Genomic DNA, 27,924 nt, shown 5'->3' with positions numbered 1-27,924 from the left:
TTCTCGCCTAGTGAACACACATCGGAGCTAGAGGGCCAGCAAGGCAGCTCGCCAACCGACCGAGCAACTAGCTAGCCTCTCCGCGAACTCAGTCTGCGGTCCGGACCAGCCTTCCCGGCTATCCGTTCGGATATCAGGAGAGACCTCTCAGCTGACTGAGCGCTCCCCGAACGGACAGACTCCACGCCCGGCCATCTCCGCGAGCATCGCCCCGACTCTTGCGTCTCACGCAGTGAAATCAACAGTTGGTCTCGCTCTCGTGTTCCGCCGAGGAATTGACTTCACCAACGAAGAGTGACTTTCATCGAGTTTCCTGCGATAGTTTTTGGATTGAGTGCGTGTGCGCGCGGAAACCAGTGTCCGCGAGACAGTGAATCGTCTTGAGGTTCTTCGGTCGCCCGTGAACGATTAAAGAGTCTTTCGGAGACTCGCACCGTGGAGAAATTTCTGGAAATCCACCGACAGCGCCCGTCGAATGAAAATGTCCTCCACACCGGAACCTGTTGAAGCGAAGTCCGAGCGGAGCACTTCGCCGGCAGAGAGCGACCGCTCTGTCCAACGATCGTCACCCATGCTCCAACTCACAGACAAACCGCCGAGGCTCTCGTTTTCGATCTCGGCGCTCATAGGCTCCTCGAATCATGACAGCAGATCGTTCTCATCGTTGCCGATGGCCACAGCCATGGCGAATACTCCGACCGCGATGTTGATGAATGCCATCAAGCACGACAATGAAAATAAGCTCGGTATCGATGGTGATTCGGCTATGATCGACGATGATGTCGATGAAGGCTCAGACATCGATGTCGAATCGGAAAGCGGAGAAGAACGGGAATCGAGAACGCCGCACAGCGACGCCGGACACAGTCCTCTGCCTTTGCAGTTGGGTGCCAATGGGACCGTCATCCGCGTACCCGCGCAACGACCTCCGACCTCGGAGGGGTCCCCGTTTCCATCGGGAGCTTCCTTCCCGTGGGCAGCTGCGAACCCTGCCCTCATCAAGGATCATCGTTTGCAAGGTGAGCATCGTTATCGCTTCAACGACCACAATCTACTCAAAGGTAACTATTTCCCTTGCCGACAAAGATCTCGAGGTATAAACTATCGCTCGGAATATCCCCGACGATCGACAATCACTCGAGGGAAACTCGCTCAGAGAAAAATATTCCTCTGGAAGCCTCAATAATTTTCTGGTAATTAACTCTCGAAAAACTCTTAGCGCTTTGATACAATTCCTCTCGGGTTCCGAGTCACCGGTTCTCACTCACCGGCGATTCGAGGTCCTCCGAGTTTCGCTCGAAGAATTATCACGATGCTGTGGGCAAAACAAAACGGAGTGAAGCAACGAACGGGGATATGAAATGATTGTTGAAAGTGTTGAGGATAATTGGGCGAACCCCGCCGACGCTGACGTTTCGAGTTCTTCTGCTGCTCAGCGTTGTTCCTTAATGTCGCTTTAATGTTCTGCTGAGAACTTTCGTTTTGCCCCCTTCAGTCTCCCGCGGCAGAATCTTTCTCCGGCGTCGTCGTCTTTCCTCTCGTCTTTGCACTCTTTTGGAACACCACACAACGAGTGTCATAAACAGACGGTAGGACATCGCCCTTCTCGAATCTTTCCGGAGCTCCACTCTGCATTCGGTCCGGATCGTTAGGAGCCTAATTATCTCACTGTAGCCGCTGACCTCGAGGCAGTCATGGGAAGTCGTCTACAGTGTCGAATCAGAAGTGCAGCTGTCGTGTAAATAGCATGGAATGATCCTCCATCATTTTTTCGAAAAACCTCAACGGCCTGGACGTCCAGCTCAACTTATGCAAAAATATTTGAGGAACATATCTTATCAGTCATATCCTCCGGAAAGTTCTGTGGATACTCGTCAAGGGGCTCGAATCTCCGGTATGATCACATTCCTGTGCGATATGCGTTTCCGCAGACGATTCGCGTCACGTGCGTTGGGCACGTTTTCTTACGGCCTCACTGCGGCGCTCCGTCTTCGGCGGTCATGCAACCTGCACGCATCGAGGGCTCTTTGTTGCCGGTATCGATATGGAGCCGTTTCCCCGCGGATAGAGACTTCCGGACACGCAGGTGTTTCACTTGTCATTCCGGGTGGCAACAAATGATGAGATCGATATCGGCGATATATAGGCTCAGCTCGTCGTCCTTCAGAAAGAAATCCTGCTCCAGCCCTCATGTGATGCCTGATTGACTGCGTCACCAGTCACGATTGCGCACGCTCAAAAGCTTCCGGTTCCTCGGGAATCCATCTCAATCCGTTCCAAGGACTGAGATTTCGCTAGGTCCTTCCACAAAATGTGCGTGAGGAGCAAATCTGTCCCTTTGAAGTTCATGGCCGCTCATACGTTTTTGCCACGGCGAGGATCGTGAATGGATAGCTCACATTCTGATATCGAGAGCGTCCTTGCATGCGGTGAGCAGGCAAACAAGTCATCGAGAGGCCTCGACATGATTCTATGACGGTCTATGTCGTAGGCCCGCAAAATCAAGGCTCATGAGTCATGAGCCTTGACACACGAGTGATGAGGCCACCAACACGAAAACATATGTACAAGGAACATGTGTCGACATTTCACGAGACTGAGCTCTGCGAAGAACTCAGGTGATTAGCGAGGGCATATCGTGAGCCAGCTCCCTACTTTGCTCTACCGATGACTGTCCTTCCGCTTTGGCATCCGTCGTCACCGAGCGGATGCCACCTTTCAGGACACAATCAATTACGGAAGAGGTTCTGATTCTGAGCTTCTTCTCGATTCCCGAATTTTTGATGCGGGAGAGACTCAAGAAATCGTTTCGGAGAATACCCTCAGAGTGTTCAGGATCCCCTCTCGCTGCAAATACGGCCGCCTGGCTCGTTCGTTGTCCGGGTGCAGGGCTGACACCGTCGCTCAATGTAGCAGACCAAATATGGTACTAGCGCGGTATTTGACGCGTGCTACCGAGCCATCGAGAATAATAATCGAACTCGTTTGAGAGACGAGCCGATGCTGATTTGTCCCTCGGGACCATGGAGGAGAGGGCTCCTATGTCGTCCGATGGGTTCGTTCAATTTTCGCATCACTCAGAAGCGACAAAAAAATGAACTACATCATCAATTTGCCCCGACTCGCTAACTGGCTATTCAGCCTCGGATCGACCTAGCTTCGAGGGCGAGCGGGAAAGACGTTTCGACGTGACGTTGGTGGGGAATCCGACCCTGTGAATCGGTGGATCCACTTCAAATTACCATTTGAGATAAATGTGTCGAGCAGCGGCCTACGTACCAGCATCGAGACCTGCGGGTCACTGCGTCCTTCTAAAAATCGTGCAAACGTGCAATCGATGTTCTGCTTGCACGATGCTGTTCTATAAAAATCATCCGAACGAACAATTAGAGCCGAACACACAGAGGGCAGCGTGAAACAAAAGCCGTGTCTGCGCGAATCGTTGACGATTTGTTGTTGTTCTTGGGAAGAATGGGATAAAAACGTGCTGAGAGGCATCCGCGCGTCCATTCTCTGAGGTTATCGACGTGACCAAGCAGCAACCTGATCGTCGTTGACGTAAAGCAAAGACAACTTATTTCCCTCTTTTTCACTCCGTTTGAGTTTTGCCTCACTCTCCCGCTTTTTTTTGTGCCGAGCCGCTGACTGCGACGGCACCCCACCACATCCACAAAAACTATGAAAGAATCACAGAGGAAAACGAGCTGCGCGCACTTCGAATCGCGTCAACTAGTGCCAAGTAGATGATTTCACGCTACGAGGCTTCCGAACTCCCTTAAAACTCCTCGGCATCCTCTCGATCGCGATCACGATTCGGTGATGGAGACACCTTCCCTCATCGCAGAAGGTCTCATTCAATCCTCTCCGATCCGGGGAGGCGGTCTCCGAATCGAGTCGCTTCGATCGATTTTGTGAGACAAGAAAAGGCGGGCGCCGTGATTTCCTTCTTGGGGCTTCACGAGAACCTTCGATCAAGTCGCTTCCAAAACCTGAGCTTGACACTTTCGCCGGACGGGCGACCTGTGCGAATCAGCTGATCGTTTCAACGGGCATCAGCCTTGACTTCGACCGTCCGTTGACACAAATTCACGTTTGTTCCGGGGTCCCCCAATAAGCAGCGCTAATATCGAGACCGCCACGAGGAAGATCGTAGAGTCGAGCAGTAGAAGCGGTGAGAGGAATCCGTTTGCGAGCGCCTGGGCGATGTTGGCGCGTCATTCGAAGTTGTTTCTGTATCTCGCTTCTGTAACTTTTCCCTCCTTCTTCGTCTTGCTGCTGTTGTTGTTGTTGATGCCGCTGCCGACGTTGCCGCGTTCGTTGTCGGAAGATGCGGGCACAGATTTAGGAAGCCGAACTGGCTGACTGACTGCCTGGCCAACAGACGGGTAGGCAAACGAGAGATAGCGAGTTGGGAGGCAGTCACAGTTTAGTCTGAGCGGCTCCATTACGGGGTACCAGGTAGCAGCAACAGCCGAAGACTTCTGTTCAAGTTTGTCGACAAAACAGATCTCCCATTGCATTAATTCGGAGATATAAATTTTACGCTTCACTATGTGCACCCAGCCGCACCAACCAGACGGCGCACAGCACTGTGTACAGACAGACACTCACAGTCGAACGGAGGAGCCAACAAACATACGAAAAGAAAACAAACCAAAACAACGAGCGGACGGACTGGGAGGAACAACAAAAAGTACGGAGCTGTCACGCAAGCATTTCGGTATAAGGATCAGCCGAGACCGTTCTGAGCGTCGATCGCATCTGATTGCCAATTTGTGTCATTGCGAAAATGACACTACAATCATAATTTGGTCCGACGGAGCAGCTTCCGCCGAGCTATGATGTGGCGACTGCTCTCGCGACCATAGGAAAAAGTTGTCGGGAAATTTCGAAACACCAGTGGAGCTCGTTCGGCGCTTTTTTCAACGCCGAATTCCTTCTGTCGGTCTTCCATCATTTTATTCTCCTGTATTATCGAGCAATTTGCTAGCTAATGCTAAAATGATTCGGAGGCGCGCTTCAATATATTCATCGACGGCGATATTCGGAGTCGATCAGCATATTCCTCCCGAGAGCAGTCTCACCGCAAGAGCCATCGTGCGCATCACTCTGACAAATTTATGACACCTGAATGTGTTCGAAATCACCACCCCGAGATCTGCACGAAGCAAAATAAACGAAATAACAGAACGGTTTCCACCGCACCAGTCCACATACATATGTATGTATGCAGAATCCGCTCATGGCGGGAGGGCATCGGGAAGTTCGAAGAACGTGCGAAGGGGCAGAAACCCAAGCCCAGAACGGAATCACTCCGGACAAGATGCGATCGGAATTCACGCGGGAACTCTCGAGCTCTCTTCTCCGAGCAATACAGTGGAATGATGAGCAGTCAAGAATCCTGACATCGGAAAAAAGCTCGAGCTCCTTTAGAGTCATCCTGTTGATTGCTTGCGCTATTTTCCTTCGAAAATGGAACCAGACGATTCCTCCCTCTACGTTGACGGAAGGGAGTCTCCCTTTATTGGGGAAGCTCGCTTTTTCTTAGCCTCTCTTTTCGCCTCCTCATATTTCGTTTCAAATTCTTTTCTCAACGAAAAGTAGCAAATCTCGTCATTTGTAGCCGATTTCAGAATGCATTTGATGTGCTGATGCGACCGCCACTGTTGCCCGCATTTGAACGGAGCTTGAGGGAGTTGCTTTTGATAATACTGATGATGTTTCTGCTCAGCTTTGATGCTCTGTCATCTATGTGTGGGTCTGCTTCCTTTCTGTGCATGTATTTCGCTTAGGGATAATGACTTTTTCAGTAAGCTTCTTTGTTAACTGGCGATCGCCCCACTGGATGCCAGCCGCTAGCTTCCTCCCGGTCGAAGGCCTGGCTTCGACAAACTCGAGCCAGATCTATCAAAGGACGTTTGCTCGTGATTTGGACCTCGCCATTATTTCAGTACGTAGTTTTGCGCCGACTGAAAGCCGACGCGGGTCGCGAGCGCGAGACCGTCATGCACTTAGGGACTTGAATGCATTTAAGGATCACTCTGGAAAAGTGGATCTCGATTCTTACGCTTCGTTCGCCTGATAGATCGTGCATGAATAGTCGAGCGGCTTCATTTTCTCGGCGCCTCGCTCATTTGTAATACTTTGAATATTATACGCGAAAATTCAGCGAGAATACCGGGACTCCAGAATGAGATAACGATAATATGCGCACATCAGCTCACCCCTGAGCGCCCGCTTGGAACATTTGAGGGGCTGACGATTCTCAATTTATATTCATTTTGATCGAATCGATCTGGGGCAATTTCTCCTCGGAAACTTGCTATCGCTCCGATGTCTGGTCGTCGCCTGGCATGACTTCAATTAGCCTGACAGCATACCAGAGCATTTGATGCCGATGGAGAAATCGGAATACATTCCCTCTCTTGCTTCTCGATTGGCGATTTTCTTGTCTTGACAGCCTAATTATTGGGACTCTCCGGATTACTCGCCTGCCCAAGTCCAATGAACATGAGGAGAGGAAGCGTGAAGGGAAAAGGAATCGATGGATTCCTCCTGCTTGTATGCGGACACGATAGGGCTACCGGGAATGGATGGTCTCAGCAAGCCCATCGAGCGAATCAACGGCGGAAGAAACCATTCATCCTCTTATGATCTATCGGAATCTTATTGCGGCTGATCCGACCGATACGACCTACGACGGACGGTGCGCTCTCCGACCTGATGTTAACGTTCTCTGAACCCAAGCCCGTCATCAGGGAATCGATCCCATATCCCTTGTAGGGACCAGGGTCGGATCTCCGATGAACGAGAAGCATTCCCTGACTCAAATTAATTCGGAGTAGGGAGTATGAGAGGAGAATGCTCTTGGCATCTTGCTCATAATGCTGGAGGAGGCGCGCGGACGAGTTCGGCACCTCAGCAGTCAGTCAGTGAGTCCATCAGTGAGGTAGTGAGCTCCTCAGATCAGGAGCTTTTCCTCCTTGGGGGTTTGAGACCAATATCGTAAAAGGCCCGTTGATAGCTTCTTTCGCTAGCGGGATAGCTCCCGGGCTCGTTTCTTCTTTATCTGCCTGTCTTTCCCCCCTCCGTGCCTACCTCTCTCTGCTACTTGAGTGCCAAGTCAGGCCTGGCTCTCGACCGCAGTTGCGACCGCCGCCGCGGCCGCCGCAAAAGCAGGAGGCTTCTTTGTTAACAGAGCGGTCCCCGTCCGCTCCCTCGCTCGCTCGTCCGACCGCCCGCCCGTTCGCTCGCTTGCCAGCCGGCCCGTCTTGCCTCGCCTCGTGTGTCAAGGAGCTCCAGGCCCATTATGTGTAGCCACTTGCTGAGCCGGTGTTCGACATAGAAGAAGGAGGAAAGACTGGGATATGGCAAGCTCTTGTCGCCTCTTCCACATGACTCGATTGTTTTTCACCGAGATCATGTAGATCGTGGCGCAGACCTGTTAACCAGCGGGCTGTGAATTGGAAACAGCCGTTTTGTCCGAAAGCGAGTCGGACATCGCGGATCGCATACGGTATATGAACGGACCCTTGGACGGGAGAATAAGGAGGAATAATAAACAAAAAAGGAAAATCACACGGGGAGATTCAGTCTTGTCCCGAGCTCGCCGCACGCCTCACGACTCCAATTCGAGAGAGGAGATGATGAGGCGCAGGAGTGAGCCGAAAGCGAAGCATAAAACAGGTGTACGAGGAGCCGACTCGTCTGCAGCGTATCTGTTCGAAATTGGAAAAAGGGAATCAAAGACTTGAATAACGTCGGCGCGCCTGTGGAGGACGAGGGGATGGGGCAATGCGATACAGGCTTTAGGAGGATCTCGGGCCGAGAAACCCCACAGGAAAAATAAGGAAGAATCTGGGCAGGTAGCACGCGGCGAAATAACGAGAACAAGATCCCGCTCGGTGTTAGCTCCTCCGTGAGGTGTTTCGTTCGAGAGACGATCTGCTCCGGAGAGAGATTTGTATGCGTGCCAAGAGGCCGTGTGCTGTGATGAGATGCAGACACCACCCCGATCTCTTGAGATTGGAAAGTGCTCTTGCCGAGCCGCGATTGGCTCGGTCGTCTGCCTTAGACAGTTCGATATTATTGTCGAGAGCTTATTCTTCGAGCCCTTGAGAGAAGAGAGATCGCAGGGAAAAACGAGAAGCTCTCTCGCTCGCCAGTGCCGGAAAAGTATCGCTGTGCGTAGCACTCTGCGTTATTCGGAGAACGCTTCCCAATTCTTCGCGAGACATCTGCGGGGTCGATTGAGCCTGCAGGAGCTTTCGCTTTTTTTTTTCATTTCCGAGACGGTGTTTTCGTACGGGTACATTCCGAGGGCAGAACTCCGCAATTTTTTGCGCGCACTCGATATCGATCGTTCCTGGTTGCTCGCTTGAGAATCTTGCTTGCGGGCTCCGGTCCATGTTGCAAATCCCACAGCTGCGCAGATCCTTTTGGAGTCGAAGAAAGCCGGTCGACATCGTTTAGCTTGTTCGAAGGCAGGTGCTGTTTCCAAAGACGATCTCCATCGTTCATGCGTCGGAGTACAATGCTTTCCGACCCCGAAAAAAGAGATCCTAAATCTATATTAATGGCTTCGACTCTCTAAGCTGCATGAACTCACCTGAGAGGCTGGCGTATGGTGTCGCTACGAGCGGAGATGATCGACTTCACGAGATGTCTTCTTTGCCGGGCTCTTGTAAGCCGCGCCGAAGATCGACTCGAACAATGAGCTCAAAGTCGATCAGGGAAGAGGGGTGTATATCGCGCTCGGAAACTATTTGTCGGTGCGTTGTACGCCTGATACGCGGGTCCTCTCACCCCTCACCGATTTATTGTCCTCTTGCGACGGAAGATTCAGATCTCTGTCGGGTCTCACCCTTCGTTCATGGCGAGAATTTAATGCCGACTCACAAGCAGTCAAATAATGATTGATCCCACGTCCTACCAATCCATTTACGAGCGAAAGATTATGTAGACGTGAAAAGCACGGACGCGGTATGACTCAATCGTACTCGTGCTGTCGAACGGTGCGTACGTCACAAGTGACTGCAGTCATGTAGCTGCGGTCTTAAGACATAATGTGCCGTTTTCGATGTCTCGGGAGCGGACTTGTTCCACGTCGTGCTCGGAGTCGCGGGCTCTTCGATGGCTGTCGGCGTGTCCGGCGGTGACCATGCGCCGAGGTGGCGGGACAAGCACTTGAAGGATAAAAGAGTGTTCGTTTCAACAAGATCATCCGAGAAATTAAGTGTTCTCTCATCTTTATGGCATGGGGGCGATTGTTTCATCGCTCCGATGCGGGTCCTTCTGCACTTCGGCCGCTTACCCGTCTGCTTCACAAACTTACTGACTGACTAGCTGAGTTGCCGACCATCCGATGGATGGAGGAACGCACAGACGCATGGACGACCGGACTGTTTGACGGGCGACAGGTTGAACGCTCAAGATTTTTGCTGCATTCGTCTCGATGAGGTGAACTGAACCCCTCAATTAACCCCCTATCCCCTCGTCTGCGTTACTTCTGTGCGCGTTCTGTGCGGGAAGATTCTCACAGATCTGAAATCGGATTGCTCTTCACCTTGTGGAACGCCGCGTCGAATCCCACGGGTGAAGAGTTTTCCGAGCGTTTCAATTCCGCGAGACTGAATGGCTCGGTGACTCCGAGTTCGCTCTTCCAAGAGAGTCCATGCGGCTCGCTCTTCCAGGGTCTCGCTGTACGTGAGCCTATCAACGTGCGTAACAATCGTTCCCGTGCGAGAACTCTCAGCAGAAGTAGCTGGGAGGAATCCCGAATGAGAAGCGACGACGTGCATTAAGCACTGAGGAGAAGGAGCACATGTTGCACGTGTCACGCGATCCGTATAACGAGAAGAAAAAATAAGCCAGCTCGCCGCCGCCTTCGCCAGCGACGACGTCGACGGGGAGCGTCGAACTCCATGCAGAATCGCGTCACGTCTCCACGTGAGGTACGCCAATCCAACGTCACTCGAGCCGGGTACTGAGCTTCCCAATCTTAGGACATGATCCTGAGCGCTTAATCGCGACTCCAATCAGCATAAGCAGTTTCATGCTGGACTTCTATTCCATTATCTGATTCCCCGTTTGTGAGATTCGGCTCGACTTTTCCAACGGGTCCCAGTCGGAGATTGACGGCCCGAAAACTCGCGTCCGGATGCTTGATCGGGAGCTCAGGGGTCAAATATATGAAGGTTGAAACAGCCGCTAATTGTTGTCTTTCCGGATTAAGCCGTTGCAGAGCTCCGAGTTGCCTTCGATAGCTATCGGTGGCCTCGTAGTGGCATATGAACAGTTCGCACGTTTGCTTCGTCGGAACAGTGTTCGGCATAATCAGGGCAATTAGACGTTTGGCGCTTACGATGAATGCATCGTTCTCAAAATGGATGATGTTGCCGCCATCGCTGTTTCGGTCGATGCGGCCGACGCCAGGTCCAACACAGAAGACATTCAGTCTGTTGGTTGCTCTGTCCGACGTCATTATAGCGAAGCGTGACGGTAGGACCCTGCTCGCTTAAATTACAGAGTGTTCGCTTCGAATTCGGCATCACATCCCGGACTCCTGTCGTTTCTCCACAGCCCGAACGAACTATCGTCATTGTCTGTATTAAACCCACACAATGGTTCATTCCGTTAATTTCATCTGGTCCAAAAAAACAACTGTCGTCATCAGCAAGACAGAATTTCGGAAGAAATCGAACGTGAGACAAAAATCCGGATCGCTTTCCATCGGCAAGTTCCCGGATTGTTTTTCGGTCGGTGGAAAAATGCGGATAATTATGCCCGGCCTAGACGGGAGGCATGCTAGAAACTAGTCCGTCTCCGTATCATTCTCGCCGTTTTCGGGTCGCCATTATGCTGGAATCAATGAGCCTCAGCGGGGATCAGCAAAAGTCGCGGTCATTCCTGGATCGGCTAGGTCTTTGATATATTTTCATAACGTGGCTGCATAGTTCCTCTGCTATTGTTTGATATCACTGCTGCTGCTGACGGCAGTCGTCGACCATCCGCTCCGCGGAACATGTCCCTAATCCAACTTGAATTATTATTCTAGTTCCTCTTCTGGAGGAGAAACCCAATGCTCACTCGATCGAAATTTCGCAAAGGAAGCGGAAGAACGCCGAGATCTACTTTGTATTGACTCCCACTCTTATTCGCTTTCCAGCTGCCGCCGCGGCCGCTTTCTCAGCCCTGACCGCGCCTCTCCCTCCCCGTCGGATAGGACATCCTTATCAGAACCGAACTCCCCCGAAACGCAAGAAGCCCCGCACGTCGTTCACCCGAATGCAAATCTGCGAATTGGAGAAACGCTTCCACAAACAGAAATATCTCGCGAGTGCCGAGCGAGCTCAACTCGCCAAGCAACTCAAGATGACCGACGCCCAGGTGAAAACCTGGTTCCAGAACCGTCGCACGAAATGGAGGTGAGTTGGAGCTGGGGATTCCCTTTCAGAACATTCGATTTGTCTACTAACTGTCGAATTGTCGTTTAGGCTGATAGGTTTTTTTTCGTCTGCGAACTCCGCCGAAAATCTGCGGGCGGGTCCTCATAGGTGATGTACAATGGAGTCCAATAGAACATGACAGATCCTCTTCAGGCCCCTTTCGGCCCCTCAGACGGATCTGTTTATCTGCTTGATGGCAATGTGGTCGTAGCTTTTGATATCTTCGTAGTCGTGTTCGTCTGATGACGACGTGGGTTTCGAACCTAGGCGGAGGCGCGCACGCGTCGTCGTTCCGTCCGTCGGGTCGCCTTCGTCGTCGTCATCATCATCATCATGCGAAACTCACTAAGCCCACAATCAAAATTCAAGTGAGACTCTGTATTCGCTTATAAACGTCTCCGGCAGCAGGAGCAACTACGACGACGATGACAAGATCTCTCTCATCATGATTCTTTTCATGTCGGTCGCTCGTCGTCGTCGATTGAGTATTTGAGTCGATTGCGGATTCTTCTGTCGACGGTGGCACTGACAGAAGCAGATTTCAGCTGATCTGTGGCCTGAGATATTCGATCCACGTCCGACGGGTCCGGTGGCCGGGCTGACGGCCGGCCGTTCGGCGATCTGACTGACTGGACTTTCGTATAAATTCACTGCCGCATGTCACCATAAAGTCAGCACTGCGGCAGCAGCACTTGGTGTCGTTCTCGTCGTTTGCTTTTTTTGTGTTCTTTATTTCACCGCCGGCTTCTCCGGGCGGAGTTTCTGTTTGAACGAACCGCTACCGTACGGAATGACGTCTTCGGAGATCGAAGTTCAGATTGAGCGCCGAACTGTCGCGATTGCCACCGTTGTTACGGCTGCCCCCGTCCCGGTATTCCGTGCTTGCAGCCGCCCCTACAGAGTTGATATCGAGTAGCAAATCGCTCGCCCATGCCCGCTCGCATGGTCGCTCAACCGCCGGCTGCTGTTGCTGCCGCTGATGTTTCTGACTAACCGCCCAAAGCTGCCAATCCCAAAAGACCCGCATTATTGCGAACAGGTTCAGTCGTTGCTAATTCGTCTTTAAGAGCCTCTGTTGTGAAACATTGAGAGCAAGTAGTCGACGGTAACGACGATATTGCTGCTGATGATGATGATGACGATGGTGACGCAGGAGCGGATGGAGAGCCCCGATGGAGATTAAAATGGCCATGATTAGGATGCTGTTACCGAAGCGGGACATTGTTGGCCGACCGTGCGCCGCTATACACACGGAGGACGGAGGACGTGCCAGTGGGGAACTCCTCGACTCCGTAGCGGAGTCCGTTCGGATCGACGATAGCGACGATGGATCGCGCGAGTCCACGATGCGAGAGATTGTATCGATGACTTGTATTTTCAACGCGATTCCCATTCGGCCTTGAAGGTCTGAACGAGGGCGAAAGCTCATGCGATCTGAAGTTGACTGTCAACAGTCTGACTGGACGAGTGGATGAGACTGCCCGAGCTCATGAGTGTGTACTTACAAGGGTTAATGACGCGGAACAAAAATATATGCAGATTCAACTGGTATCACCTCGGCAACAACTCGTTCTGCAGCAATTATGTCACGGTGTTGTTAAGAGTCGATGCTTCACCGCCGCCACCGCTGTCGTCATCGACGTTTCTGCCGCCGTAGCTGTCCTCGGCGTCAGCTGGCGCAGCGAACACATAATAATCGTTCGGTGGTGCCCTATTCTGTCCATGTTCCACCAATGGAATGGCCAGTCATCCCCGCATTCGAATACGTTCCTACGCTTGCTTCGTATTTGAAACACTCTGAGCTCCCGATCCGGGATTCCCTAAGGCCGAGAAGAAGTCGGGAGTGCTATCATTCTCCATCCGCCTATTCCTGTCTTTCATAAGGCAGCGTATTTCTGTTGAGGTCCAACGCGGCAATGCTAGGATGTTATCAGGTGGTCTACCTCCGAGTATCGCCCTCAACGAGCTCGCGCTCCTGAGTGGCTAACTACCTATTGAAATTTCTCTGTCCATCTGGCTAAGTCCCCAAGAATAAATTGGAATTTGATTCCTGCCGTGGGTATCATCCTTTCTTCACCTCGAGCGGAACGACCGATGAGGGAAGCCCGATACAGTGATCGATGCGGAACGAGGCTCACCATGAGAATACCGCGGGGTCATCGGCGATCGATACGATTTTCCCTCGATAGCTTCCCTGAACAACGGTGTCGGATCGAGACGGAAAATTGTTGCTGGAAATTTCTATTGTTCCTTCTCATCTGGTCTGCTGACGCAGGTTCGGAGGCGGCGGGAGGTTTAGACACTCGAGCTTGTGATGTTGTTAACTGTTGAAGGCGCTCTATCGCTGAAAAAAAAACGGCTATCCCGACAGAGCATCTGCAGGATGAGAGGATCAAGACTGCAGAGTTGTTGAGTTGAATGGGGCTTTGCACACGTCAGCGGAGCAGCCGTTCGAGTTGACGATGTCCAGACGCACTCAGAGACCAGGCGATTGCCCTGCCGCTCGAGGTTTTTCCCTGAGTGTTCCCGCGCTCAGCCATTGCGCTTCGGACTACGGGAGAAGGAAAAACGAGGAACGAAAGCAAATCAAACAGCCATCGGTCAAAAGCAGAGCTGATGCTCTTTGGAGAGGAAATTCACACGGGCCAATTTTCCCACTTGCAGCCGACGCGAGTGGACGATCGCATGAGGCTCGAATGAATAACTGAATCTTCGCAGAATCGGTGCCGCTGATCGTTGCCGAAATTCTACGCTCGGTGACGGTCTTTTTCTCCCCCAGTGCACCGACACATCCATTAGCACCACTGTGCTCCGATGAGCACGCGAATTCCACCAAAACTTCGCTCTCATTGGCTCTGGTTATCGCTCTGAGACAGCTGCAGTAGCAGGCTTTGAGGGTCGGAGACAATCGACAGCTTTCCGAACAAATTGTCTGCCGTGTCTCCCGGCTTTCGGCGTGGCTGTCCGATTTTTCGTAAAAAATCCCTGGCGTTTTTTTCTCGCTTCGACGGTAATTCGCGCTCGACAAGTGCCGTGACAACGACACGACTAACCCGCCATCGCCGACTACCTCGAGAGGCAGGCCGCGGAAGCGCAGCATAAAACATACAGCATAAAATGCTCTGAGCCGATGCGGTCGCTTCTGCACCCCTCTCCTTGACCGCTGCTGTGGCCGCCGCTGCGGCGGTGTCCGACGGCGCTGTCTTGCCGCCCCTTCGCTTCGGCTGTTGTCGCTATAATAGTTGTCGATGTCTATTGTTGTCTTCTTGTTGACGGCTTGCTCTTTCCGGCCGACAGTTACGAACACGTGCTCAGAAGACAGAAGTGAAATAGCCGATAAACGGGTACGAGGACAGGAAAAGAGCCGGCCGGAGCTCGCCATGGTGCGGACTCTCCGGGCAGAAACTCGCGTCTTGGGGCTCATGAATTAGACCTGTGTTTCTGGTCCAATGATGGGAACAGAACGCTTAGAAAAAACATCCGTCGGGAAATTCAGCGAGCGGAAAAAAATTAGCATCAGTCCATGAATATTTTCGTCGTGACACGAAGCTCAAATGGGGACTCCTGCTCAGGAATGTTTTTTTGAAGCGCATGTGTTTGTTCTTCGCTCGAAGAACAAATTCGCCGCGAAACAAACGCGGCCGCCGGGAAATACGAGCGCGTGCGCGAGAACGTGCGACGAACAAACGAGGTGATGTTAGCGACGGCGATCAAATCGACTTCATACAAGACTTCATATTGTTTGCATTGCGGTTATCATTATGACAATGATCCTGACATCAGCGGCATCGCCATAGTCACAATCATCATCATTACAATATTATTATTATTGTCAGAGATGAAGACGGAGCTGTTCGTGACTTCATTCCTCTCTCTTCCGAGCAAACGCCGTCAACTCGCTGGCAATCAAGGAGTGAGAAGATCCTCCGCAAGAACTGATAACACGAATGCATCATAATCTCACGTAATCAGCCGGGAGCTTGGGACAATGAAACGAGTCGTCTAGGGAAAGAAAGCTTCCCAGAACTTTATTCGAACGAAAGCGGTGCTTGAAAGATATCCGACTTTGAGAAAACTCTGAAAACAAAGTGCCCAACTGATTTGCATACCAGGTATGAAGCAAAACGACTCCTGTCCCGTCCAAAATGATTTGAAATTGCCCTGGATGGTCAGGTCATTTCGGGGGGCTGATGTAATAATTTCGGTGTCCTTATCGTCTCCACCAGCTGAAGTAAATCCCCTTCCTCGCAAGTGCGAGAATCGTCTCCGAGACCGAAAATGGCGTGTGACGAAGATGCCGCACGGGATCCACGCCCCTCGATCGCAGGTGTCAGTAGAATTCTCATCCGCTTCGTGTTCCCTTCGAAACGAAGAGCGATCCGGAGGGAGCTTGATTCAACACTGGCGAACATTTTGCGGGATTTCAGGGGAACGTAACAAAGAAATACATAATTCAATTTCCGCGGAAAACAAATTCATTCACGCGGTGGGTGTTGTCCGTGAACATTCCGTGATTGTTGCCGGGAAGAATCGATTTCAAGAGGCGAAGTAAACCCCTCGAAGGGATGAAGCAACACGCGACTTTCAGGATATTCCTCAAAACTTTTCTTGCGGTTTTCCCGTGTCTATTCATCGACCCGTTTCATTCTTTATATTTTCGGCATCGTTTGCCGCCTTTTCCTCTGTATCTCTGTCTGCTCTGCGAAAATTCTCATATTGAAAAGAATATGCTCAGAACGAACATTGTCGATCATCGCTTCACGTCTTCGTACCGGTTTCATTCGGACGACTCGGAATTCGTTGTTCTGGCCACGATCAGAACAAATAGAACAAGCGGGTGATAACAATTGGGTGAGCATTTGCCATCGGTAACGGGGGTGCACAACGGAATCCTTTCTGCCGACGGATTGACAGATGAAGAGAATCGCTGCTGACGACAGAGATACATAGACAAACAGAGGATGAGGATTTTTTTCGGCCGCGCGCTCGTCTGGCGGCTGGGCGACCGACCGACCGTCCAACCGACCGACGACGACCGGCTGACTGGTTGGCCGTTCAAGTCACGACAGTGATCCGAGACGTGATCTGATCTAAGTGGGCGTAGATGGAACGATTCAGTCGTCGTCGCGGAATATCTATAACACACACACACACTCAGCCAGTCAGTCACCCGCTCACACACAATGGTCATCGTGATGTTCGTTCGTCATAATAATAATATCGGAGGACATGTTCATTGTTTTGTTCCGTGTACAGATCATCCATCCAACAAGTCGTTAGATTGTAGTTGGCAGGATCCGCTGCTCGACGTCGCCGCCACCGCGCCGCAGCAGAAAATATCATCTCAACGAGCTCGTCCGCTCGATCTGCTTCGCATGAAGGCGATGCATGCTCATTGATTCATCGCTCATGAGTCAATTTCGTCATCAATCAATTGTCGTGATCATTCCCTGTCCGTCGCTTGTTTGTCCACGCGATGGCTCGAGTTTTATGCTCTTCGTGCCGTCGGAATCCTCTCCTCGCGGTCGTCCCGGCGGCTTCCGCGCGAATGCACTCGAAATTTGTCAAAGCACCGAATACGTTTCAATCAGAAGCCGACGCTCGATTATCATGCTCGCGAGAGGCGTTCGAGGGTCTGCTCAAAGCCGACGGAGGACCTGAGCGATTGACGGACGAAGGGACGAGGAAGAATCAGCGCTGATGACGACATTTGTCTCTCGGGCAGCTGATGAGAACGCTGCTGATGAGAGATGATTGTCGTGTAGGAAAACTCGGCGAATAGATACAAAGATTCAAACGAGACTTCTGACGGGAGGAAAAGAGAGAGGAAAAAGCGCACGGCAGACGAGCTCATATAAGAACAAATATCATAACGACGTTTTAATAGGACCTGCTGCTGCTCGAAGACGCTGGTGTCGGAATGGGAAATGCATAACCTGAATCGTCTTCGAATGGATAATTCTGGGTTCTGTGAGTGGCGGCGGCGGCCGTGGAACCACTCACTCAGTCGCAGGAATAGCAACACTCGTTCCTATCCATACAAGCAACGTTTGTTCCTTTTCTCCACACTCACCCAGTCAGCCTCTCTCGGAACACGCGAAGCTCTCATCAGAAAGTCAGCCGAAACTCGTTCCTCTCCGTGGGGCGAAAGAAGTGAAGGGTTACCAGAAGCGAGCGGCGACCGGCAGGTTCCGAAAGGTACAAACTGCTGCAAATTCGTTACGATCACGCTAGACACTCACGTGACACGCTCGGGATATATATTTATCTACGCAGCGGACTCCGGCTCGAAACGACTCTCACCGAGGATAGTTTGAAACTTCGGTATTCGGATTCCAGAGTCTTCAATCAGTATCTACGGATAGAGGGGTGAACCTGCGATCCGCGGCGGTTTCGAGCTCTGGGTCTTTCGCTCCGAGATATAATAATGTTCTCACCATGGTCTCCTTTTATCATGAGTCATGAGCGAGCGCTCCGAACACTGATCTGCGGCAGATAAGAATTATCGGAAGATGTCGACATAATTCCCGCTGATGTCACCTGCTATTGGGTGCTCACAAAACTTATTTCTGCTCCGCACGGTCCCGAAGGAATATAAAGCGAACGGGTAGATCGTGAATAAGGGATCGATCGATCGATTGATAGATCCATCGCTTCTCAATGCATTCGAGAATGAATGAGTGAACCGCGAAGCAACACCGAGACGTTTATAGGATTGATCAGATGTTCGCCACAGAACCAGACGGTAGTTAATCAGCGCCACGCAATCATTATCACGGACATTATCAAAGAGCCGAAGGGCGCAATGCTTTCAACGAATACTAAGAGGGAAGAAAATGTTCTACCGCCGCTGATTGAGTCGGTGGTCAACGGCCGTTCGGGAGCTCAATAGCACGTGCTACTTCCCCTACCGCGATTACGGCGATCCATTTCGCCCGATGAATGAGCTTCCGCCCATTAAAAGGCCGAGAGGATTGAGAGACCGTTGCTCCGCAGATCCTCGACCTCTGAGCTCAGATCTGGGAGAGTTCTAGTTTTCCGCCAAGCTCGGTCATCGTTTCCAATGATCCCCGTCGGCTAGAATCGTTGTGAGCGAAATTATCGGAAATCCCAAATCCCAGAGCCAACCCGATAGAACTCATTCCCTTATTCCTTGCTCCGTCCACGGAACTCATTGGTCGTCGACGACGGTGGCAGCTAGTCGCGAAGGAAAAAAGATGGCAGCGCCCCTGTAAACTCGTATAATTAGATGCGTTTCAAGTAATTACGTCTGAACACGGCTACAGAAGACATTATACTGCCTCATCGCCTGCAAGCCAGTCCGGTTAAGCGATCTGGCAGGAGAAGGACCGGAACGTTATTGCAACAGTCGCGGTATTTAGTGTTAATGAACGCCGTTCAAGACGGCTCCGTCTCTTCTACGCTCCGGATCGTAGAATGTGGGCCTGAGCAGGAACGCTTATCGTTTTATGTTCACAACAACAACAGATGCTGCCGCTGTATCGGAACTGGAGAAGATAACGAGCAAGGGAAGTCCTATTATGGATGAGAGCGAGGGAGCGATCAATCCATCGATCGAAGGACGGATCAAATCAATGGTCGGACAGCTAGATGAACGAGGAACACATACATCGCAAGAATTTTCTTCAGACGGCAATTCTAGCTGCCACGTAAACTCGTCGGCCGAAGTGTACCGGAATTTCTGGAGGAAATCGTGCTCTATGGGAACGTCGGTTCCGAAGAGATTCTCCAGTAATTTATGAGCACTAATGAGCACCTTCGGATGAAAGACCCGGCTATTAAGTTCGCCGTAATTATTACGTCGTAAGGACATATCGCAGCGATCTCATGCGTCCTCTTTGTTTACAAGCCGACTATTCCCGCTCCCAGACGCAATGAGTGCGGGTAGATCATGAAGAGAGAGTTCTCCGGGAGCCATCCACTTCGTGATTTGGATAATCAGGGAAGCCTTGAATCACGTATACACCGTGTCGCCCTGGCATCGCTCGTTCCGCCCTCCGCGGTTCCCCTCGAACGCAATCCCTCGAATCTAATTGTCGAAGTGTCTAAGAACTTGCTTCTGTGTTTGCGGAGAACGCCGGTATCGCATCTACATCGGCACTCGTGGAGGCACAGGGGATCTAATTGAAAGACTCGAGAGCAATGACAACGTCGTGCACGGCGCTTGCGTTCGCAAAACGATAACGCGTCGAGTCACCGCTTTCGGATGCTCCAACGACAGCAACGAATGGATCTTATTAAACTTGATGGATCATGAGCAAAAACGACCACCTTTCAACCCCTGCTGAGTCATTTTGCGTTGAAGGCCGCGACGGACGCTGACGAGCTACGGAGCTGTTGAAGAGGAGTTTCCTTTTTGCGCATTGTCCGTAGCGAGACAGACGTGGAGAAGCTCGCGGAATGCAACTTATGTCTAGATGGATAAGGGTGTTTAAGCGCGGAACAAGGTTGGAACTGAGACGGATCGACTGAGTCTAGCCAAGCTTAACCAGGCACAGAAAAACACTACGGCCGAGTCAGAGACAGTGACATCAAGATGGCCTGAGACTTGAATATGAGAAATGAGCAAATGGTCAGAAGAGTGACGATGAAAGCTCTGTCAGTATGATGCCACACCCTGCGGCGGGGGCAACGAAGCGTGCACGCGATGAGAAAAATTCAATTTTTTAGAGCTAGCCCCATTGAACTTCGGAACGTTCGGAGACCACTCAAATACGTACAGACCTCCGTTCTGATATTCGCTCAGTGAGCAGGAAACTCACGGAATACTGGCCGAGACGGATTCTTCCGCGGGGACTGGGGCGCACACATCACGTTTCCGATTCAGACAAGTCGACGCGGGATGGATTATGGAAATCATATGGAAGGCCGAACGAGCTCAGCTGATTCGGACAGCGACAAACAGTGGATCGAATTTACGACCCGTGATGGGAGTTCTGCGGGTGCACCGAACGTGGGCCCTGTGAAGTGCCCGGCGAAATTGATCGGACGAACCGACAGACTTTTGTACAAATGTACCTGCATGCCTGCGTCCGACGGTCACGGGTCCGTACTGCATATTGTCGGCTTCGAGTCCGATGTTCGGGAGCGAGTTATATTATTTGAGCAATTCCTCCAATTGTTGCACCAAGTCGCCGCGACGCGTGCCATCCACCTCGCCAAGCGGAGGTCGGACAGTGGAGTTTTCCAGTCAATCCGGTAACGCAGTGGTGACGGTAGTGCGAGCGACGAGCTCCAGTAAGAGACTCTTGGTTGGTCCCCTGAGTCCTGGAGATCGCTATATTAAAGTCGAATATGAAACCATCGCAAAATTGGTGCTACGTGCGCTTCGCCATCTCTGCATAAGGGAACTATCGGACTGATCTCATCAGATGAGGCCGCCGGTCGGGGAGCTCCGACCGCAGCTCGCTCGGTATATTCATTCATCTGCTCATCCATCCACTCCTCCTCTCCATTTGGCTGCCCAAGCACGATGATATTGAATCCGACGAACTCGCTCGTTCCTCGACCGCTGTTTCTATCCAAAAAGCGAGATTGGGTGTACTCCAGCGATATAAATTGATTCGATGGAATATTCCCACTGTGACGTGCAGATGCAGATCGATTCCCGTTCCGTTGCAGACTAGGCATGAGTCTTCGAGATCCTCTGAACGATTAAGAGGGAGAAGGAGGAAACAGAAGGAACAAGAAAATTCACTCGGTCGGGCAGAGGCGTTTCCCTCTGATCGACCTTTGGAAATGATTCCCGTTGAGAGCAGAAAGCCCGGGCAGAAGAATCATACGTATGAAAATCGTTTCTTCACTCGCGCAGCAAAGTCGTTTCAACGACTGCCTCGACATCGAGGCACATACATACATACAAGTAAGAGAAGACAATTCATTCCTAAACGGATCCTAGACGGGACGGATAAATAGTTGCCGACGTGGTGTCAGTGGCGGGAAGTCTTCAACGAATCTCACAAGCACACGGAACAGACGTTGACTATCATTGTTCGGGGAGGGGCTCCATCTTGAGAACCACCGAAAACCGCAGCGAGTGGGAGTATCTAAACGATCAAGCGAAATTGAATTCAAACATGGGAGGAATCGTTTTCCTTCTACCTCTATTGTTCACCTGTGTGTGTATGTGTTCGTCTGTCCGTTTGTGCGTGTGTGTGTTTGTTTGCTCGCTGCCTATGTACAGAACGATCTGCCGGCCGGCCGCCTGACAGACTGACTGACTCGCTGACAGACTGGCTCGCTGCTGCTGCTGCTTGAAACATCATCGACAGACGACGACCAAGACGGCATACACACAGACAGACGGACGGACGGACTGAAGCTCAGTTGACTGAATTGTCGTGAAGTTGAGGCAACCGAAACGGCGGCAGTGCAGCAGCGGCGGATCTGAAGGCATCAGGAGAGAATCAGAAGAAGAAGACAGGCCGAAATTAGCAGTAGAATGACATGCGGGTATTTGGTCGTCGTCGTCGTTGGAGCCCGTTCGTTTGAGAGGGGGTCAACTTAGACACTGAACTCTGGACGGCCAGCAACCTTTGAGCTCAACCACGATACGCTGAGTCTACAAGTGGAGCTCTCATTCAGGAAATTAATGAAGAGGAACAGTAAAGTTCCGCCTCTGTCTTGACAAAGTTTCACTTCTGCGAATTCTCGAGACTCCACGTCGTCCGACGGTGGAAAGAAGACGCTTTGAGACCGGTCAATTCGAATGATTCGCAGCTTATCGCAGGAATTGCCGACATGATGCCGGGCGGACGTATGGGCCATTGGATCATCTCGAGACTCTCTGCGCAAGGCCAAAACACGACAATGGCGAATATGTTGAGCTCGTCGGCGCTCGAGCTGAGAAAAACGGAGCTTGTTCACCGCGACCGGCTTCGTTCGTTGGCCGCTTCCACGCTCTCTCCGGTCGTTCTGATCATAAATTTTATGGAATCACTAACTCAATTACGACCCGTCCTACACTCTGGCACACTCACACGCACACAGCCAGACGAGCGGGCGGGTTGGCGGACAGGCAGGCAGGCTGGCTGGCGGAATGGCAAGCGGACTCATTACACCTGTGCTCCGTAGCACGCTCCAAGCCTGATCGAATACTCCACGCTCCTTAACTTAAGAACGAGTCGTGTTGGGAAGTTGCGTTGCGCGAGTCGCGGATAAAAAAAGCCTGGTTTTGGAGAAACTCCTGTTAGGTAGCTCCTCACAGTCCACTTGTTGCACGAGGACGCTCCCGATAAATGGCCCTCAGAAAGTGACTACTGCGTCTTGCATTCAGATTTGAAAACTCTCTGAAGGTCGCACCCGATGGACAAACGGATTAATAAGTGGACCGATTGCGAGAGTTTCATCCTGACGTGTTCCATCGACCGCGAGTCTGAGGTCTTCCCGTGTCCCGCAGCAGTCCATTAGATTGGTTAGAAGGAGCAAGAGGCGGTAACGGCGAGAGAGCACAAGTTCTAAATGGTCAATTACTCAATTACCGCTACCACCACCACTGCTGCTGCTGTTTGTATTGCGGTCGCAACCGCAGTCAGTCAGTCACTCGCTCATTGACTCCGTCCGTCCGTCTGTCCGTCCGTCCTTCTGTGTGTCAGTCAGTCAGTCGGTCGGTCGGTTTGTTCCCCCATCCATCTGTCTGTCTGCCTGAGAGTCCGTACGGTCGTCGGTGGAAGCCCGAGAGGCTTGTTGTGTTCCTAGTGCTCGGGTGGCATAGTACAGTCGGGAGCAAACGGGCAAGCAAAAGTGGCCGCTTACTCGATGATGAGACCGACAGACGGGCAAGCACCGTTTCCACTCGTGCTCTTGTGGTGTGGCAATAATTGAATCACAAGATGGACAACACCCGTTGGACAACGTACCAACTGACCGGGCAAGCGACCAACGGCCTGAGTAGGCGACTTGGTCGGCGAGCAAGCCAGTCCGCCGCTGCTGCTACCGCCATCGGCCTAATGAGTGTTACTGCTGCTATTCAGAGCTAGACAACACGTTTAGTCGCTAGACTCGGCTTTCTCGTCCATCCGCTCTGGGTCGTGTTCGAGTCTGGTTTTCACTCATTTACAGACGGGAGCAGCTTCAATGCTCCTGAAATCCATGGAGCGCTCGATGTCGAGCGTGAGGACTTCAGAATATCAGAAATGCAGGGAGCGTCAGAACTCGAGAGAATGCCCGAACCACGATTAAAGGCCCATACAATGAAAAGACCGCGATCGGCGGTCCCGCTGAATCGAGCTCGATAGGCTGGACATGTTCCCGTCTCGAGTTGAATCACCGTCGTCGTAAACGGCGAGTGTTTACTTCGTTCCCGAAACCAGATCCTTTCTGCGAGTCTTTCGGCAGTCATCTTTCGAGCGGAGCAGTCGTACTCGGCTCCCGCTTTACCTGCGGTCGAGAGCACGATGAGTCAGTGGAAATTGAGTTATTCTCAGCTGACCTGCCCTCGTTTCCCCTTTTCGTACCGCGAGGGTATTCTGCGGTGAACTTTCGCATCACTCGGTCCTTGCAGCACCTTCACCTGGCTCACAATATTTTTCGGGCATCTGCCCGATCCGTTTTCATCCACCGAGAGCCTTCCCGAAACAAAATGAGAATGACGGTCCGGATAATGAATGGAATCATTCGTCGGGAGTGGTGTATTCCTGTCGCGGTTGCCATCGGTGCCGTGATGATTTCAATCGCGTCTTGGATGAGTTCTCGAATGAATTCCTTCTCGACTTGTCCGATTAGGGACAGCAGGACGCACTGATAACGGTAAGACACGCACACGCTCACGAAGGCAGAGAGTAAAACACGCACGCATGAAAACACATGCGGTGTATTCTTACGGGAATCTCGCGAGTCATCCCTCACAAACGTACTGTCGTTGTGTCTCACTCAGCGAAGATGCTGTTTCCGCCGTCTTCGTCGATTCGCGCCGATTTTTGTGGAGCCATTCGGAGTCGGCGAATACGACTTCAGCGATTCTCCGACTGAATTAGAAAAATCAACACACCATCCTCCAATCACGGGGTTGCGGCCCCACGGGAAGACAAGGATCCAGCCACTGACAGAACTTTGTCCTGACTTGGATCACGCCGCGCTGCGCGCCCTTTCAAAGCACGTGAAGCGTCCTATCTCCGTTGAGATGGAATTTCTAGTCCCTCGAGCGTTTGAGCCTTTCATTTTGACTGAGCTCCATGGCTCAAAAAGCCCACAGAGATCCGCGAAATATCGGCTGGTATTCGGAAGGAGAGGACGCTCAGATGCAGGGAAAGCTCTCATTCAGCTTTCGCGGTCTTGAATGCAATCCTTGAATCAATCGTATCAGTCGACGTCGGATATAGTAAAAAACCTTCCCGGCGAACCGAAGGCTTTTCGTCACCTCATGATTATGACTTGTTGGCTGCCGCGAAAAGCTCCGACGGATATTCCGATTGTGTTATTTGTTTTTCTGTCTCTGCGGCGCGCTCGAGCATCGGCTTTCTGCGAGCGATGAAATAAAAAGTGATGAAAAAGGGCCGGAGCAAAAAATGATTACATGTCGTCGCTGAGTGGCTGGTAATCATTCTGCGCTGAGCGAAACCAACGAGCGGAGGAATCTGCGACCAGAAAACAGTGAGCTACGGAAACGAGAGCGAGGGAGACATATCGTCATGAAGCCCAATAGGTGAACTTGAACGAATTCGTCTTCCCATGTTGAGCTGTCGAATCAATTTTCAGCGTCACCGAACCGTACGCGGACGAGGTTCTCGATTACGGTGCCGACCAGGGATGACTTTCGGGCTGTGATTCATCTGAGCAGCGACAGAATTCGAGCGCCGATCAGCGAAAGGCATCAAGGCGCTTTGATCATTGCTCGATACGTCATTATCGTTCGGCAGTCTCGAATGCATCGGCATTTAGCTATTTAATTGGCAGCGAATCGTTTGCTCTGCTGATATTGTTCATACGAATCTTATCTCTCACGGCAGTGTCCGCGAAGACATCAAGCAATTCGATGGCCGTTTCGCGAGACCCGAGAGACAGCCAAGCCTGCCCGAGTGAAACAACAAAATACTAGAGCCGATCGTGGAGAGGAACTCTCCCGCGGAGTTGACGTGAACAATCGGGGGTGACAAGGAAAAATTCCCCTGAGGAGCTCATCCCAGAGCTTAGTCACAGACCCTCAGAGCAGGAATTCTGTTCGGATTACGGTTCCTTCCGAACCCGAAAGCTCTCCAGCGCTCATTAAAATGCAGGAATTTATTGATCCGCAGAGTCATTGTCAGACCTCTGGACTGGACATCCGTGGCAGAGAGCTGCGCGGGAAAACACCGTGAATTGCATCTGGGCCGTTCCGCCTCAAGTTGGTCAGAGAATCCCGCTCATGATCGACTAACAAGCGGATGCAATAATTTGACGGACAGGAAGTCCTTAGTTTCTGGAAATGCAGCCAATAGAGCTCACGGCTCCCAATCTAAAATCTTCCCGAAGCATGTGGCTCAGTCGCGCGAAACCAAATGAAGTGAATTCCATACCGTACCCGCGGACCTCAGCGCCAGGCGGCGCTGTTCATGAGCTCACGAAGGAACGAAAACTTCTAAATAGGGGCCGGCCTGCTTGCCTGTCGCGCTGTGTTGGAAAGATAATGCCTCTGAAGCAGATGGCAGCGAACGAAGTTGCTTCCTCACTCAGACGTTCGTTCGTTCATTCGTCCGTCCGCCGCCGTCATCGTCATTACGTTGGCTTTCAACGATATTAGCGTCGGATGAGAGACGATACAACTGCATTATGGTGGTCCTTCTGTCGGCCCGTTTGGTCGCCCGTCCGTTTGTCCGGCCGTTTGTACGACCGTTCGCCGGTTACTCTGCCCATCCGTCCAACAGTCCTCTCACTCGTCGCTGAGCATTCATCCTCCCGAGAAACACTGCACAGAAATCAACTACAACGCCGAGTATACACCATCAACATGGCACACTACCTTTTTTCAAGCTCGGTCCCGGTCGCGAGCGTAGCAGCCGCGCAGGAGATCCAAGCGATGTGAGAGCGTTTCTATTCCGAATGGCAGAATCGAGTGGTTGCGGTCACCCACACGGATTATACATTTTGATGCATATCATACAGGCCGCCCGGGCGACCCAATTTAATAAGGACGAGCATAGCGAGGACACAGAGCGGCTCTACCCGATCCACGGCCCCCGTATCCGTGATCGGAGTCATTAGGTTGACCGGTTCTTTTTTCTCGCACTGATGTACGGCATCAGAACACTCGTCATCATCGTGTGGTCGGCCGTCGAGCAAATGATTTTGTCATAGACGGTGTTTAAGCACCGGAATAGTCTGTAACAGTCGCTTCATCAAAGCAGAAATGAGGAAAGAAAGCGAACACCGAGAACGCCGCTCGTTGACTGCGCGACATACGAGAACCCCAATTAAATGGGTTGGACGTCTGTTCTCACTCTCTCATTCTTGTTCTCCCTCCCTCCCTCCGACGCTCGTTCGCTGCGCGTGATTCGGTGTTCTCTATGAAAACTTTCGACAAATTAAAGCGGTGCCTCATTGGGAGAATTATGCAAGAATTCATTTAGCACTCAGCCGCCTCCTTATTCCTGCTTCGTTCGCCGGCGGAGTCGTGACCAATCCTCATTTTCCTCTTGAGCGCTCATCAATAACATCGGCGTGGTGCACATTAACATTTTCTCGGATTCATCGCGGCTTCTCCCCCACATTCGACAAGAACAGAGAATCGCTCGGTCCCCCGCTGAACCTTCACTTTCAGAGGAGGACAGATTTTTTCTATGGTCGTTATCGTCACGATTTACGTCGATTCGGACTGAATCTAAGAAAAGTATTTTTTCCCCTTACAGACGTCAAACCGCCGAAGAACGGGAAGCGGAACGCCAGGCGGCGAATCGTTTGATGATGTCTCTCCAGGCAGAAGTTGTGCAGAAATCGATGCAGTTCGCCGCTCAGCAAGTAGCCTCGGATCCGCGGGATCAACTCCAATGCTTGAGCAGCGCGTCCCTCCATGCTTTGCAATCGTTGCAACCCTGGGCTGCGGAGGCAGCCGCGCTCAATGCAGCGCAACAGGCCGCAGCCCTGCAGGCCGCCGCTGCCGGAGCTCCTAACGCACCCCCAGGAAGTGCAGGTGGACCGCCAGCTCCCCACTTCCTGACGACGCCCCTCTGCTGAAGAACGGAATGCGCGAGCTGAGGTTTTTTTTTCTTTTGTAAAAAACTCAAAATCACAAAGAGAAAAGCCGGTGCAGCGAAGTTCTAGTGGAAATCTTCGCCTTTAGTTTTGGTGCTAGAGGACCTATAATCCTCGTCGAAGCGGAGGAGGAGTTCTGCGACCTATTATTATTACTATGCATTTTGAGTGAATATGCATTCAAAGATGTCAGGGAAGAGGGACAGGAATGAGACGTAGTCAGTAGTTTGTTTTCTTCCTATCGGAATGAGTATGAAACGTCATCTGGAAAGAAGTTTTTTTACGCATCAGA

General features: G+C 51.6%; 1 protein-coding gene across 1 annotated transcript; it reads left to right on the top strand.

Moving 5' to 3' along the window:
- Positions 1-481: 481 nt before the first annotated feature.
- LOC100899298 (T-cell leukemia homeobox protein 3-like) lies at positions 482-27,614 on the top strand. Its single transcript, XM_018641352.2, has 3 exons — positions 482-1,019; positions 11,168-11,426; positions 27,290-27,614. Exons 1-3 carry the CDS (start codon positions 482-484, stop codon positions 27,612-27,614), a joined length of 1,122 nt encoding a protein of 373 aa, XP_018496868.2.
- Positions 27,615-27,924: the final 310 nt, after the last annotated feature.

Source organism: Galendromus occidentalis, unplaced genomic scaffold, assembly GCF_000255335.2.
Source record: "Galendromus occidentalis unplaced genomic scaffold, Mocc_1.1 scf7180000077530, whole genome shotgun sequence".
Classification (NCBI taxonomy): Eukaryota; Metazoa; Arthropoda; class Arachnida; order Mesostigmata; family Phytoseiidae; genus Galendromus; species Galendromus occidentalis.
This window is presented reverse-complemented; position numbering and strand designations above follow the sequence as displayed.